This window comes from Vanessa atalanta, chromosome 6 (genome assembly GCF_905147765.1).
Source record: "Vanessa atalanta chromosome 6, ilVanAtal1.2, whole genome shotgun sequence".
In the NCBI taxonomy this organism is placed as follows: domain Eukaryota; kingdom Metazoa; phylum Arthropoda; class Insecta; order Lepidoptera; family Nymphalidae; genus Vanessa; species Vanessa atalanta.
Window position 1 is genome coordinate 12,789,873 of NC_061876.1, and position 18,047 is coordinate 12,807,919.

At 32.9% G+C, this 18,047-nt stretch overlaps 1 protein-coding gene across 8 annotated transcripts in view; it reads right to left on the reverse strand.

The window, feature by feature from the left end:
• LOC125064465 (disintegrin and metalloproteinase domain-containing protein 22) overlaps positions 1-18,047 on the reverse strand; it is a 494,578-nt gene that overhangs the window by 143,202 nt on the left and 333,329 nt on the right. For all 8 annotated transcript variants that reach the window (XM_047671514.1, XM_047671508.1, XM_047671510.1 and 5 more), the window contains exon 9: positions 10,276-10,355. In XM_047671514.1, coding sequence (XP_047527470.1) covers positions 10,276-10,355 — 80 coding nt within the window. The remainder of the gene's footprint in view (positions 1-10,275; positions 10,356-18,047) is intronic.

Sequence of the window (18,047 nt, forward strand, 5' to 3'; positions counted from 1 at the left end):
ACGTGTTGAATTTTTATTTAAAATTCATCTCACGCACGAAAATGGGGGATAATATCGAAATAATACTTGCCAATGTCATATGGAATTCCCCACAAACCCGCATTGGAGCGTGTGGTGGGAAAAGTTTCAACTGAACATTTACAGCTTCCTTTTTTCTTTGTATTTGTATTTGTCAACGTCCCCTAAATACGTCACAACCATAACAGATAAAACAATCGTGAAACAGATAAATACTAAACAATTAAAAGCGGGAAAAATGATAAAAAGGTCGTTCTAGCGGCAATTATGCAAATATTTGACGATAAAAAGGACAGCATCGCGTGTTGCGATCCAAACGTCTGATTTTATCACGAAAGTGGAAAATTAAATTGATGGCGGCATTTCCATTTAAACGGTAGTTAGTGGTTTAATGTCGTAAAGTTCATTTTATTCAATCGTGCATCGTTTAAACATGGCGATCATTTTTAATTGCTGTTGTTTCGCTAATTTGCTTGGTTATGGCGAAAATTGGGAGAATTGTTTTTGGGTAGTTAACATTGTATTTTGATATTGGAATCGTGATATCATATTTTGATGCTTGATGCCGATATTCCTCACATATGTTACACGAGTAAGTGAGTTTGTTTATAAATATATTTTGTATATGTGTGGGTGTAACTCTTTCGTTTTTCTGTTTTTGTAATATTAGTAAGCGGACGAGCTAATGGGCCACCTGATTGTAAGTGATCACCCGTAGGCATCGACATAGCTAATGCGTCATCAATCTTGAGAACGAAGATGTTATGTCTCTTGTGCCTGTGCTTGTGCTTGTATAATAACACTAGCTTACTTACCATTGCAACCGAAACATATCAATACAAAGTATTGCTATTTAGCGTTTGAATATGCGGTTAGTAGGTGGTACCTACTTGAGGTAGGTAGTCTTAGAAAGTTTGTGAAATCAAGTTCAAATATTTGTTAGGTTTTTTGTCGAAAAATATTCAGTTTAGAAGCTACCAGTGTTAACACTCTCGTACCTCTGAAAGTATATCTGTACATTCAATAATTAATAATAACTCTTGGCGTTTTTGTGATTTAGAATTTATCATCAGAAATATACATGTAATTTAGAGGAAATTGACTGGATTATAAATTCAGCGCAAATAAACATAATGTTACCCTGGTGCCAACATGAATTTCTTTGAAGTAAAACTTTTGAAAAAAACAGATAAAAAAGTTACGCGACGAAATGTGCTTTTTTATTTTCAAAAGTGAAATAGCTAACAGGCACCTAGAACAGCTTTATGGTAAGTGGTTCTCGGTGATGGTATTTTTTGTTTTTCTTTTTAAATTATGTACGAAAGGCAGACAAATGGCCACTTATGGCTAGAAATGACCTTCGCCCGTTGGCATTATAGTGAACAGCTTCTTATGAGCCCCAAATATAATACGGTTTGTCTCTTCGATCAGTCTGTAACGAAAGATCGTGAAGATCAATATTATACACGATCAGTGTTTGTATTGTAAAGAGCTGAGTCCTTTATTGTCGCAAATATTCTATATTAGTTGTTGCAAGCGGCTTCGTTCGCCTTTTAGTGATTGGTCAGGTCAGGTGTTAGGAAAAAAAAAAATAGTTTAGTTCACCCTTATTTGAGTTCAAGCATTCATCCTATAAACTCAGACACAAAAATTCCGAAGTAATCCTTTCACAGAGCTAAATTATTATTTAGTTTGCATGAGAGTACAAATACTAATTTTTATCTATACTAATATTATAAATAGGAGAGTAAATCTGTCTGCCTGTATTTACTTTTTCACGGCCAAAGTTTGAACCCCAACGAAAGACAGGGGCTACCTGACGACGTAACTATTAAAATACGAAAGAGGCCGCGAGAACTAAGTCATCTAATATATTCTTTTATCGGATAATACGGTTCTATTTAATGTTTTATATTATATACTTGTTGACATTATCCGTATGGTGAATATTCACGATCCCCCCCCTCCTTTTACAAGGATACATACCCTAGATTAAAAATGTAACGTTAAAATTTCCGTACAATATTTTTTTAGCATCAATTTATTTTGGATGGTATAATCATTAAATTTATGATTTCATTTAAAACTATAATAAGCAGTTTGATTTCGAATCCGTACAATTTAAAAGGTATATTATAATTATTATTGGAAATGAAATGAATATTACCTCTGTAATATTGGATTTGAATGCAATGACACACGTAGTTTGGTCTCATAAATAATTATAATTTCGTATACGTAAATTTTATAGGGGACTTTAATGTGTAGCGAGGCATTTAGAGCTGTTGCCGAAAATCAATTACATTTAGATATTTTGGTGAAAGATAATCGTTAAAATAAAAATCAACGGGATGTGATGGCAACGATGTGCTTCTTGAGACGCGGCAATTTAGGGCTTTTTCTACTGAATTTTGGAACGAAGTTCTTCGCGGCTAAATCATCACGTATGGAAAAAGCGTTATGCTACCTCCAGGCGACCTTCCATCTCTTTCTTTTTCTCTTTGTCTCTTTCTTTTACATACAGTTTTATTGAGAGCCGAGATGGCCCAGTGGTTGGAACGTGTGTATCTTAACTGATTAAATCGGGTTCAAACCCAGGCAAGCACCACTGAATTTTCATGTGCTTAATTTGTATTTATAATTTATCTCGTGTTAGGCGGTGACGGAAAACATCGTGAGGAAACCTGCACGTGTCTAATTTCAACGAAATTTTGCCACATGTGTATTCCAACAAACCGCATTGGAACAGCGTGGTGGAATATGCTCCAAACCTTATCCTCAAAGGGAGAGGAGGCCTTAGCCCAGCAGTGAGAAAATTAAAGGCTGTTAATGTAATGTATGTAATGTTTATTTAAGCTTCTTTTTGTGACTCCCATGGAGTTATGAATAAAAAATTTGTTTCTAGTTATTTTATTATTCTCAATAGTTATTAATTTATATAATCCTGTCTATTATTATATACATAATATAAAGCAAAAGCATCAAAACCTTTCATTCTTTTTTTGAATACCGTGCACCTTTTGTACCGAGGGATTTGCGTCCTTCTAAGCCTCAAGACCAACAAGGCAATCAGAGGCTATTTACTATTTCTCCAAATAGAGGTACAAGATATGGTTATAAAAGCGGAGGGTCACGTGTATGAACGTGTGAGTGTATCACGTAGATGAAGGCGTGATAAATTTTGATATATATTCTGAAAAACATTCGAGATCAAGAAATAGTGACAAATAACGGACGAAAGTAAAAAAACCTTTTTATGTCTAATCATAAAGTATAGTCTTGACTTTATACAAAATAATTATTGGTGAACTGAACGCATAAAGCGTTGGCCCAATGAGGTATTTTTTTTTAAATTTGGAACTTTAAATGAAGAGTTGTCAAAAACAGCACGAAGGTATCATTGCATTCTTTTCGTGATAGAAGATGTCTCTATTATTTAATAAAATTAATAATAAATCTAAAAACGAAAGTTATTTTTTGTATAATACAATTAAGTTTATTTCTTATATGATTCAAGAAAATAACAACAACAATAGAGATTGAATCTAGGAACTCAGAAGCCGCAGCCTAATAATCTAGTCACTAAGCAATGAGGTAGGTACTTAAGGCGGTAAATAGCATATCGTCGGCTAAATTCAAAATAATCGTAATACCAGCGAGGCGAATTCAACAGCCCATGAAAAAATTAAATTTTCGTGGAAATGCGGATCGCTCTGACGCGCACTTCGAATAAAAATTGTATTTTTTTTTAATTAGCTTATTGCTAGCCAGTTTTATTTTAAGAATGAATTCGTTCTAAAACAGTTGTCTATCAAATTCACGTAAAAATGTAATTTGTCTATTTTGACGTTTCATTGCATCTTTCCTATATTAAATCTGAGACAAATTTCTTAGTATTCCATGGATTCACAGTGCGGGTGCCAGGTCCGTCGTGACAGAGGGAGAAACTCTGAGGAGATCCTTGCAGCCCGGATATTTAAGGGGTTCCTTTAGTAAAGAGTATCAACGCTCACCTTAACTTTTCGCTTTGAAAATATAAAAATACACTTTAAAATTGTAATTTACATTAGCACTGTGGGTTAGAATGAGAGAGGAGGAGCTTGCTAACCGTTGCCATATGAGTAAGAGATAGAGATGTCAGACAGATAGGCGCCGTAACGCGTTACGTAACGAAACGCTTTACCCTCCCCTAAGATGTTATCACTTCACAAAACGTTCATAAATTATCTATTATATATCATAACTAAATATTTCATCGTTTTTATATTTAATAGCAGAAACAAAATCATTCTAAGCCTTCATGCACACGAAATGTTTTATTAGAAAACCTTTTATTTTATTTGTTTACAAAACCCTTAACATTTCAAAATTGAGTTAAAAACAATTAACAAACGCAATAAAATTCATCCAAGTCTTATTACTCACAAATAGTGTCGTCACTACTCTCCTCTGTATAAATAAAAAGAAAAGTTGAATACGTTAAATTATTTATAACATGTCCGTATCCACCGCACTTCACATCTGTTGACAATTAATCAATTCATTGCAATAAATGCAATCAAAAACACATTACTCGATGACTGAACGATACAATACGTCATTATATGATGAAAAATTGTTTGTCGATAAAAAAATATATATTACAGAACATCCCTATACATCGACACTGACATATTAAATATCTCGTTGCTTAATAAAAGAGTTATTTTGCGGTATAGATAGAGTTTAATACACAATACCGTACCATTTAACGTTGGCAGATATAAATCTCTCAGAACTTCTTTCGTGACGAGCTCCTCTTATAATAGAGAATATAAGATGAATTGTTAAAAATCTACCAGTGGAAATTCCGAGGTGTTCTGAATATCGACTTGAATTTGGTCAAAATTCAGAATTTATTTATATTTTATACTATGGATTAGAATTTTGGGAAGTGTATGTTCAATTTTAAATGATACAAGACAGAACTTAACAGTTATGAGAGAGTTTTTTTTTCTACCATAGCTTATTAATGAATAATGAAAATCGAAATATTCTTTAGTGACTAATAAAAGCACTCTTATATCGTCATGTTATAGTATAATTAGTAGATTCTACCGAGAAGAATCGGCAAGAAACTCTGTAGATACTGATAATGATGGAAGACATTACATCATTTGAATTACGGAGTATGTCATTGTCCTTGATTTGATTTGGGTATCATTACAATCCATACACTACCCCGAGTGTCACTATATTTTTTAATTAAAAATAACCATTCATTCAGGACGGTTTAAAATTTTTAAGGTAAAATATATTTATTTAATTAAAAGTAAGTTTAATTTCCGAAAACTACATTTTATAATGTGGAAATCCCAACACCGAGAGACAAGCGCTCGACCGATCGCTGTTGTAATAACACCTGTTTTGGGATATACATTAAATGTTAAATGCAAAACGTAATTTATTAAAAAACATTTATATATGTGTAGACAATCAAATTATATTTTAAAAGCGACATGTATTTACAAAAAACGGATCCCCGTTAAAGCGACATTATGTATAAAAAGTCCAGTGTGAACCTTAACATATTTATCATATTTTTTTAATCATCGGGGAGCAATAATATCTGAGGTACGAGTACATTGTTACTATAGTAAGTGAAAAATTGTGGTATAAAGAACCCATGTGACTCAGGGGTTAGAGGACGTAAATCTTACCGGATTGTTACTTCTAAATTTTGATTTTATGTATTAAATTAATTTTATTATTGTGAGAAAAAATGCTTTTATTGGGTCAAACGCAACCGAAATTGGTTGATTTTGACCAACCTACTGGGCCGAATTTGATGAAATTCTATATGAAGCCGAGATGGCCCAGTGGCTAGAACGCGTGCATCTTAACCGATGATTTCGGGTTCAAACCCAGGCAGGCACCACTGAAATTTCATGTGCTTAATTTGTGTTTATAATTCATCTCGTGCTCGGCGGTGAAGGAAAACATCGTGAGGAAACCTGCATGTGTCTAATTTCTACGAAATTCTGCCACATGTGTATTCCGCCAACCCGCATTGGAGCAGCGTGGTGGAATATGCTCCAAAACCTTCTCCTCAAAGGGAGAGGAGGCCTTTATCTCCGCAGTGGGACATTTACGGGCTGCTAATGCTAATGCTATATGAAGCAAGCTTGAATTCCAAGGATAAAGGCTGCTTTTTATGCCTAACACCTAAAGACTAATCTCTAAAACGCGAACGCAGCCACGGGCGACAACTAGTTACTATATATATATTGTTATTATGCCAAAGTAAGAGTGAGTTTATTCAGCTCAAAGGTCACTAACAACAAACTCTATAGAAAAAAAAGTCCTAAAGCATATTAGTTTTGAATAAAACATTATAGTCTTTGTTTCATTGAATTACATTTTCTTGGAAATCATTAAATCGATTCGTTTCCAGAACGTAATGAAAAACAAAAGTATTATGTTTTTGTCTTACGACCTTCTTTGGCTCTCTTTAATTAGGTTACAAAAATAACATTTCGTTTCGAGTTCCCATCTAAATTCTATTTTACGTGTATAATGGAATCAGGGGATGGTTCATTTCTGACATTATCTTAATAGAAATCACAGATTTTATCACTTTTTTTTTCTTTACGACATATAGGCAGGCCGACTGGCAAATGAGCCACCTGTTAGTAACCTCTGCATATAGATATTAGTACTTGAAATATTAACCATTCCCCTTATCAATAATGCGTTACCAACTTTGGGAACTAAGATGTCATGTCCCTTGTGCCTGTAGTTACACTGGCTCAATCACCCTTCAGAACGGAATACGACATTACCGAGTGCTACTGTTTGGTGGTAGAATGTACGATAAGTGGACGATACCCAGAGGAGGTTGGACAAAGCCCTACCACCAAGTAAACAAAAGTATCAGTGTCATATCAAAAACTTGTAACATTTTATTAATATCCTGTAACTTCGTTACATGAAAGTGAATCTCCGAGTAACCAGTAACGCGTCATAAAATTTCACGTTTATTTATTATATTCTAGAGTATCGTAAAAAGTGAATTTTAGTGCCTTGTGATATGACGCATTACGGGAAATTTTACCGGGAAGACGGTAAATAAGGTGAAATTGCCGCTCCAGGGAGAATATGAGTTGGGGTATATCCGACGTGACGTTTTTAAGCTTCTCCTTAAGGTGGCAATCGGATAGCGACGGTTCAATTTTGGGTAATGATACGGGCGTTCGTTTTCAAATTTATTTATGGAATGTATCTCTCTGACCCTCAGTTTAATAAATATTGATTTGAAATTAAATAAATTGTAATAAAGTTAGATCATTGGTAAGTTATTCGTTGCAGTATTTTGTAATTAGAATGTTTGTGAGCTCAAATATATATGTTAATCAAAATTTTCAAATCTGTACGTAAGTCAACAGAATTTCATTGAATAATGTACGACAGAAACTACTCCGTCATCTCACAAAGGAAGGATCTTAAAACAGGATTACATACAAACTTATTGGAGTTACATACTTCAAGATTAATCATCTCCTTTGTGAACAAGACGAACTATATAATCTAGCGATTGTAAACCCCTGATTCACAAACGAACAGTGGGATGTTAATCTATGATTTTATTGGGAGTAAATATTACATTTAGTAAGCGAAGGAATTTAGTTGTAGCTCTTAAGTAACACTGTAATCTGCGGGAAAAATTTAAATTTATTCTTTTGACTATTGATTCTAATCTTTGATTTACATATGAGACTTAGATTACCATAGAGTTTTTTACGAAGTAACAAAGTCAAAGTCAAAAATCTGTATTCAGTATAGAAGTGTTATACTTGCTTATTGATAGTCAAAAATCTACCACAGCTTCGGAAATTAATACCTGAGAAGAAACGGCGAAAGAAACCCAACGGAGTTTTTTTTTTTAAATGTCATTTTCAACAAAAGCGTATTATTTACAAAAGTAAATATAAAGTCCGGTATTGCGAAAAGACGCGTCTCCTCGTTAATACGTCAATAATTAATAGTTAAAGTGACCACACTTTTGACGTAATGCTTCACTATAACGTTCCGCGTACTCCGTCCAGCCTTTTGTTTTATAATCTAATAATTTTAAAGCTAGATTAAGAATTGTTACATTCTATAATATCTTCAACGCAAAAAAAATTCGAAGTCTGTAATTATTTTCCTTCATTAAAATAGTTTTTAGTACTACAAAAGTACTAATTACAGCTTAGACTAATAAAGACGTAATCAAATTTTGAATTGCCACCGAAATGAAATTGTTAAAAGATGAAAGGAATGAATTTGTATAAATCTTGGCAGTGGAATTACTGGATTTGTACGAGGACCACGCTCAAGCCTCACCGTATCCACAATGGCCACCTCGTGACAACTTCATTAAAAACGATGTAAAAACAAACACGACAGGCGGTAAACATACTGTTCGCTCTTTGTGCGCCAATCAAATTCAAAGCTGTAAAAACTGAATTTCAGTGTACGACGTTGTGGTCGGTTTTTTTGGTTTCATGTTTCCTTTTACGTAGTGTAAATTTACTTTTTGTCATATTCTTTGTACGCTGTGCTCTGGAATTTGCAAAGCTCGAAGCGTACTAAATTCGTTTTTATACGTCAATGACCGAGTGGATATGTCGTTTGAACTGCTTGTTTGTTTGTTCAGTGCAAGAAATTTGAAGTGAAGAAATTGGACAGGCTTATTTGAAGCATCAATTAAAAATCTATTATTACTGTTGGTATTCCTTCAAGTGAAAATGTGATCGAAATGAAAGTTTTGTAGCTTTCTTTTTTTCAGTAGTATCAGTAGCAGCCCGTAAATGTCCCACTGCTGGGATAAAGGCCTCCTCTCCCTTTGAGGAGAAGGTTTGGAGCATATTCCACCACGCTGCTCCAATGCGGGTTGGCGGAATACACATGTGGCAGAATTTCGTTGAAATTAGACACATGCAGGTTTCCTCTCGATGTTTTCCTTCACCGCCGAGCACGAGATGAATTATAAACACAAATTAAGCACATGAAATTTCAGTGGAGCCTGCCTGGGTTTGAACCCGAAATCATCGGTTAAGATGCACGCGTTCTAACCACTGGGCCATCTCGGCTCTTCTTTTTTTATTAAAATCAAAAAGCAGATTATAAGCAGAATTTGTTTCCCAGTTAAATCTTGAAATTACAAGCGTATAAAATACTAGTATTTTGATTTTCTATGTATATGGCGGTAGTATGCATTTAAATATAGTTTGATTCGACTTAGATAAAAGTAAAAGATGTTTAATTTTAGCTTGATTTATTTATTCCACTTTCCCTGTAATCGATACACAACTCTTCATTCCACGGATGACAAACAATTTACTAAAAGTTGCATAACAACATTTCGTGACGCACACTATAAATGAGACATCATAATATCAACGAATGGCAAAGTTATAAAAATAGAACGAGACAGATGCAATGATATGTAAGTGTGAAAGGGACGTTTGAAACTTGCAAATTTACTCAGAAAACGATGTCGGGATCATTTGTTTGGATTTCTTTCATTTTTATGATAAGCCGTAAGAACGCGTGTGTCTGAGCGCTAAGTGCTGCTTTTATATTTATGATTTATTATTTTTCTGGCAAAGATCAAGAGATTTGGAAATTTATGGATTCCACATTTGGCAATCAATCCATCAATTTCAAGCTACGTTTCGTAATACTATTTGATTTTTTGTATTCTTAAATATAACCTTAATGTCATTATGTTTTGCTTTAACAAATATCATTTTTGATAAGTTCAGGATAATTTCTATTTCGAAAACTATTGAGAGGTCACTAGGAAACCTACCGTCATTTGGCAAATGGAGCCTAGTTTTAATAATTATCAATATTATTTTATCTGCTCTGTAATCATTATAAATTATATAATTAAGAAAATATTTTATCTGTGAGCATGTTAAAATATTCTCTGTGATCACGACTAAGATTTTTAAATATTTTTTGTCGCAATTAAATATTACTTCTGAGCGGAGATGGTTCAGCAATTAGAAAATTAGCATATTGAGTATACAAATCTAGGCATAAACTCTGAACCTTTGTAAAAGGAAATCTTAGCTCAGCAGTGGGACGTTTAGAACCTTTTCATTTTTATACTTTCAAATATCACTTAAAGTAACTTAACTTATATCATCAGTCATCAAACGTTGTCATTTATTATGTAGTTTTGACAAAATAGTTTGTCGTCTTATTAAATATTATATAAGTACTTACGTATTAAGCTCGAGATCAAGACGAAACTTGTGATTGAAGGCTTTGATGAGAAGTGATGTACGATGAAAGTGCTTGCCGGTCTGAAACAAATAATATCAAATTAATGTTGCCGATAGTTTCCAAGTTTTATTTGATCTCTTTTGTATTATATTTTCTTGTAACGTTTTATACTAACATACATTCATTGTAACTTGGGTAATGTAACTAACAGCAGTGCCTGGTATAGGATCACGTCACTTGGTGGTAGAACCTTCTGCAAGTCTATTCTACCGCTAAACAGCTAAAATTATTTGTTGTATTCTGGTGGGAAGGATGACTGAGTGAGTATATTTCTTGGTGTTAGGGCTTTGTGCAAGCCCGTCTGGGTAGATACCACCCACTCATCAGATATTCTACCGCCAAATAACAGTACTCTGTATTGTTGTGTTCCGGTTAGAAGGGTGAGTGATCCAGTGTAATCACAGGCACAAGGGACATAACATCTTAGTTCCCAAGGCGCAGAGATGATGTAAGGAATGGTTAATATTTCTTACAGCGCCTTTGTCTATGGGTGGTGGTGACCACTTACCATCAGGTGGCCAATATGCTCGTCCGTCAACCAATGCCATAAAAAAAGGTTAAAGATGTAACAGCTTAGTTTCCTATTTTGATGGTGTATTAGTGGTTTAAGGAATAGTTCATATTTCTTGCAACGTCAATGTCTAAAGGCAGTGGAGTCCATTTATCATCCACCTATCATACCATTTAGTCAGTCCACGTACCTTTATAATAATAAAACAAAAACTCTCGATATTAAAAATAAAATATGACTTCATAATGTTATAACAAAAACAGTATCAAATTAGAATTTGATAACGTATTATGCTTAAAAATAAACTGCACGATAAATAAGTTTTGATGCGTTTTATTGGTTCAATCATATTTAATATCGTAGATAGGAGTTGATTTACACTAATAGCGGTCAAATTTGATACCCAACTATGCCCGATCAGGGGAAAGGAACAATGATTGCCGATATTATTGTTTACGTTCAACTGATACGTGGTTTACAGTGATTATTCGTAGTAATGTTTATTGTTTTTGTATGGGTACATGTTTATTTTTTTAAATTGGTCTGAATTGGATTACAAATGATTCAAAAATAAACATTCAAATTAACATTTAGAGTAATGTTTAAAAGCGTTTTACAGATCGTGTCAAAGATCGTGAAGTAGTTTGAGAGTAGTTTACATTATATAGACTGTAAAAGCTAAAAGAATAGATCACGAAAAATAGTTCCCAACAGTTGACGACCATGTAAACGACTATGACGTATGGCGAGAGTCAAGCGTAGTTATCACACACACCAAGATAATAAAATTGGTTAGTGTTAGTTATTTTGTAGTGTGAAAATCCTTGTAGATAAGAATATAAGTAATCTTAGATTTTTAATAACACGTCAATTGAAAGGCTGTTAGGTGAAATGATTTAGGTATGGAGATTAATTTTCTTTATATACGTATTGATTATTTTATATTATTTATTTTTATATCTTTGGGTGGCGTCATAATTATACCATTGAAAAGTCCGTGTATATAGCTTGTTTATATTTGTACGTTATTAAGTGAAAAGAATATATGGGCAGTTGATGAGAAGTAGCTTTAGTTTGTGTCTTTAACCATAGTCTACTAGTACTGTAAAACTTGCTAAAAATTACGATTTCAATGCGTCGCCAAGGTCATCGTCCTCTAAGGTGTCCCTGGTGCCTGTAATAACACTAACTCACTCACCTGCAAAACCCGAACAGTTATATAAAATATCCTTTTTGATGATAGAATATTCGGCGAGTAGCATAGATTTGTTTTATCTCGTCATTTAGAGAGTTTCGACAATATTTTAAAATTTTGATGGATGTACGTTCAATTGTAAAACAAGAGAATTGAAACTAGTATTTGTTACGTAATTTGATAAAATATTTATCAAATTTACCAATTTTTTACCGGTTTCAAAAAGGTAGTCTATTCGTCTGAATATAATGTATATGTTTTAGTTCATGTTTAGAGGGTTATGTATTTTTTTGTTTATTTACTAAAGCACCATCTCAATTTTATTAGTATTAGACATGTCAGCAATGTCATAAATTGTATACGACAAACTGATATATATATCTGTATCTGTATGTATGTATATATGTACATCGTATATTTATTGGTATGTATTTTTGTTCACAAAGACAAATATTCCGAAGAGAACAAACGACACAGTATCGAGTGATATCGATTCAAGCATAATACACATATTTTTCCTCAATTCAAAATACAAATTTAATAAAACGGAGGTAAGTTGTATTCAATAGAGTACCGTAATAACGCAGGTGCATTTGAGAAAAACCGCCTTTGAGCGATCATTCGACCGTGGATTTTATTCGAATCTATAAATTTATATTTCCGAATGAAAGTGCAAAGGTAAACACAATTAAATGGAGTTCACTCGATACGGCCATGTTGGGCGTAACTCATTGACTTGTGTAGCATGGATTTTAAACGTTTGTACAAGTGACGGCTCAGTGGTTTGGATACGTGAGTTTTAAAAGAATAATCCGAGTTCAAACCTAGGCACCATTGAATATTCGTAGGGTTGGTTTGAGTTTATTATTTATTTCGTATTTGGCGGAAATTATCATGTAGAAAACTCGATGTACCTGTACCTGTGTGAATGAAGATCAGACAGATGTGTATCTATCAACTTACATTGGAGCAGCATGGCCAAAAATCTCCAAAAAAAAGTACAGGATGCCTCAGTCGGTAGTGGGACACAATTTCCAACAATAATACTTGCATATATACACAGTGGACTAAAACTAAAATATTCCATATTTAAGTAGACTTTCACAAGCATTTTGAATACATTTTACAGGATTGAACTGAGTAAAGTACGGGATTTGAATGTTGATTTCCCGGAGAAGAATCAACAAAAATTCAATAGTTATTTTTTTTCTCAAATTAAATATATAGTCAATCAGTTGCTTATATATTTGACGTATATAGATGTTTACTCGTGATTTTGAAATACGATTCAAGGAATATGAATTAAACCATATGTATCATCTTCAGAGGGAGTTGGCACAAAATAAATTTGTTTGATCGTGGTCGATCTGCAGCCAAATGGCGCTGTTCGTTTTAATGTTTTAAGTTTTCGAATTATTTCAACTTCGGTTATTTGTGCTATATCGTCACTTTCAAGGAATAACACAGTAAGTAATGAGATACATATACGGTCTTGTATATATATACTGTGTTTAATAATATAGAATATTTTTAATAGTTTTTTTTGCAAAAATTGTTTAAATATTAAAATTAAAAGTGAACCTATATATATACCTTATATAGATACCCTCCCAGGAAGGGCAAGGTATCTATTTCATAACATAGCTAGCATATTTTTAAGGTGTCCATGCAATGAATTTAAATCATATGTTAAAATAACACTTTTTTTTTTGTTTTGTAACTTGAAATTTTGATTAGTCTTTTATTTGGTTTTTTTTTTTTGTGCTTTAATGTATATGTTGCCTTACTGTTCATGCAGTTATCACCTGTAATTGAGGTACCACTTCTTTTATTTTTTATTTTATGAACTGTGTGCTGTTATGTATCAGTGTGTACTTTGTTGGTGATCAAATAAATAAATAAATGAACATTAGTAGTAAAATGATATATTCGAGTTCATATTCGTTGATTTCGATATAAAAAACATACATTTATAATTGGATATAAATACACGTGTCTTTGAATTTAGGAAAAAGATTAATTAATGAGTTTCTTGCCTGTTCTTTAAGATAGAGACTACAAACAAACACTGTGTTCGCTTTATATTTAATTTAATCTTTGATAGCGATTCAAAAGTGCTTACAACAGCCTTCTAAAAATAAGAATATTTTGATTTGTTGAGCCATCTTAAGAAACTTAGGAATTACCAGATGTCTTAACCACTATAATAAATGGAATATTTTGTTTCATTCTGAAGGTGTGTGACTAAATTATTTCAGACACAAACAGCCTCATAATTATTGGAATTGGCAACGTATCGGGTTAGTGATGTAAATGAAACTTGGTTTCGATTAGTAGAAGAGATGCAAGTTTTAGTAAGAGAATTAGATCATATTAATCCAAAAATCTACGGAAGGGTTCATGTCAGACCGCGATTATACCAAATCTACGCTTTGCTACGCTATATGTTATCGACAATAAAAATGCTTTGTATTGATGTGTGTCGGTTTGTGAGCCAGTGTGCGTTTTATTTTGAATTAATATCTCTATTTAATGATTTATTATTACGGATAAATTTTCAAGGTCATTCAAGCTATATGAACTAATTCAATGGTAACGACGACACGAAGTATTCATGTTTCCAAATACATACAATCATACATATTTCCAGTCATTATTTTTACAACAGAAATTGACATAGCTCAAAAAGTACATAGGCTATATGTAGAATTTCGCAGTCCTCGGCGTCTCTTGGCCTGAAAAGCAAAAACAAGTTTGTGATATAGGTCAATGGTTGAGGGAAAGAGACGGCGAATTCATAACCGATTCTCTTTCATGGGGGAGTAATTATACAGTACTTCATCCTATACAAGTAATACTTAAGGCACGTGGAAAATTTAATTTGGTAGCTGTTTTTTTAGAGCGATATCAAAGTCGATCCGGTTTCTTTGTTTCTCTAATCGCATACGATTCTAGATCTTAAGTACTTTGGAATAGAGTCTAGGTTCCTGTGATGATATTTTTTTGATAATAATGAGTTTGCACTCCTCAAGGTGAGCGTCACCGAAAAATTGTATTGTTTTCGGACCGCCTCTTTGAAGGTGTTATTATAATAATAACATTTTTTCCAAGATAGGAAGCTTTTCTTTTAGTTATTTTAATTACAACTAGAATGCTTTACCTTCAAATAAATAGAAAATAAAATAAAAATATATTATTTAATATGTACAATAATATATTTAAATCATTTTATCAAAATAAGTTTAATTCTATTAAAGGGGCAGGTCATGTATTTTATACCATTTGCGGTACAGTAGGCTGACGAGCAATTGCGCCACCTGATGGTAAGTAGTTACCATTATTCATAGTCATTCATCGCTAATGTGCCACCAAACATGGGTACTAAGATGCTACGACTCATGTACATGGGTATAGTTACACTGGCTAAGTCACACTTCAGACCGGAATACAAAAATACTAACTAATACTTGGGCGGTAGAATATCTGACGAATGAGGAGTACCTACCCATACAGGCTTCTAAAATGCCAACCACCGAGTAAAGTTTTTGTCCCAGATAAACTAAATTACTAGTATTTTATATGAACGTCAATAGTCTAAATTTTCCCGGAAGATTATAATATAATCCTCTCATTATATTATAATGAGAGGATACCTACCCAGTTGGACTGCACAAAGCCCTAGAAACGAGTAAATGTTCTATGTATATGAATTTAAACCAAAGTATTTTAACTACGTTACTACTATTACGATATACTATTTACGTTAATCTTTTACGACTAAATTTCTGGTTCAGATAGTTTCGTAAAACTTTCAATTACAAGCAGTTAATAAATTCGAGGAGAACGAACTCCAGTTCTTTAATATTTATAAGTACTCTTAATCATTCCTCCGATGAAACCAGAAGTACAATATTAGAATCCAATGTCTAATATCTAATATTACCTTAAGAAGGATTTCAATACGCTCACGAACCACTTCAGACATCAAAGACTTCAATATGAAAGATAACACTTCACTTTAAAGTGTATACGGAACCAAAAAGGACAAGAGGGAAAAACAAATGAAATCCGAAGCGTAATAAACGTAAAAATAAGTCAAAATGTATTCATAATCAAATCAAGGTCAATGAAATATTAAAAAAAAAAGTTGATTTAGGCAACGTTATACGTTGAAATTTTTTTTGGAGAATACATTACAAATTTTCTTTATAATTAGCGATCTGTTGTCTACGAGTTAATAAATATGAATTATATTTATATATTTTACATAAATTCAGTTTAATTCGTTTAATAATATTAGTCCTGCTTGTGTCGCATATTTTTTTGTAAAAAGGCAATTAGTGTGTTTGAAATCATATCTATCTTTAAAATATATTTTAAATGTAATATCAGTACCGTGTCATGCGTTTACTGGAAATGATTATATTTGGTTTTGCAATTACCCAAAAGGTTCGTTATTTTTGGAAAAAAAAAACTCAACTAAATTGATTTATTGGATGTCGTTTTATATCAAATTCAAAGTCATTAAATGGCACACGAAATAGATGTTAATTAATAAACTAACTATGACATGAAGAACCCATAAATGGTTACTGCAGTAGTTGAAAATCCTCATATTATCCATACGATACATCATAAAAATATATATGTACGTTAATATTAAATTAAGCGTACATTTCAAAACTACCAAAGGACAAAACAGTTAATGAATTTGCAAGAAACTTTTAAGAAAGTGCGATCATTTTGGCTTTAAAGTATTAAAACTATAATATCTGGAATCGTACACTCGTTTATTAAGCAGTTACTTGCATACTTAAATGGCAATGAGAATAATACGTGTCTTTATGTGTCTTATTTATTTTTGTACTTTTCTAGACTATAACTCCTTGTTCAAGAAAATATTTACGTCATGAACATTACAAGTATCTAAATTTTAAGCTAAATTCTTCACGGTTCTCTTCACTACGCTTGGAAATCTAAAAATCAGGCTTTACGTTAAGTCTTAAGTTGTTATCTCTCTTAAAACGAGCTTAAGAAACTTGGTGATGGCGAGCTTAAGAAATGTGGTGGGTTTTGTGCAAACCCGTCTGGGTAGGTACCCAATGGTAGTAATAGGTAATGAGTAGGTACTCATCATAAATTCAGCCGCTAAGCAGTAATACTCTTTATTGTTGTCTTCCGGTGAGTGAACCAGTACAATCACAGGCCCAAGGGACATAATGACATAGTTCCAAAGATTGGGAGCGCATTGGAGATGTGAGGAATGAAAAAGAAAATGGCAGCAATTATAATAATTCTCTTTACTATAATAAATTATAACTCCCCTTTATGAAGAGAATGCTTTGAAGGTTTAGCACTGCTCCTTTGCTCACGATGTTGAATTATAAACACAAATTAAGCACAAAAAAATATCTGTGGTACTAGAATCACGCCACAGATTCTTCTCCAAATAACCTTTGTTCGAAATAGTTAAATTACTATATGGAATGTGTTTGTTGTGTGTGTTTAAATTATGGAAGTGTCAACGTCACTAAGGTTATCTTAATTTGATTTGATTCGATCTTGAAACTAGGGACTTTAAGTATTTGAATTTACGTATCTTAAATTAAATCTACGCCATTAGAAAGTACACATAAAGATCAATGTTTACAAGTCAACAAAGTGTCAGCGTTAACGATATTAATGGAATTCGTTATACACACTCGCACGGTGGAAAACAACACACTAATTTCCGAGGGCACTGCTTATCAAATTAGGACCCACATCGCTAGTGACCCGCAAGACACGAATTGACAGCTACGCTCCGATACTCTAATAAAATTTACTCGATGTTAGACTTTACGATATAACTTTTAACCGTGTTACGTTTGGAAATTTTCCCGATGTTTTTCTCGCTCAATTTTTCGGCGAATAAATCTTTTCATAATTTTTTTTTTTTTTTAGTGTGGTATGAGTTAAATTTGAGGGCAACCTAAATATAACGTTTAACGCAGTTTTCAACAATTA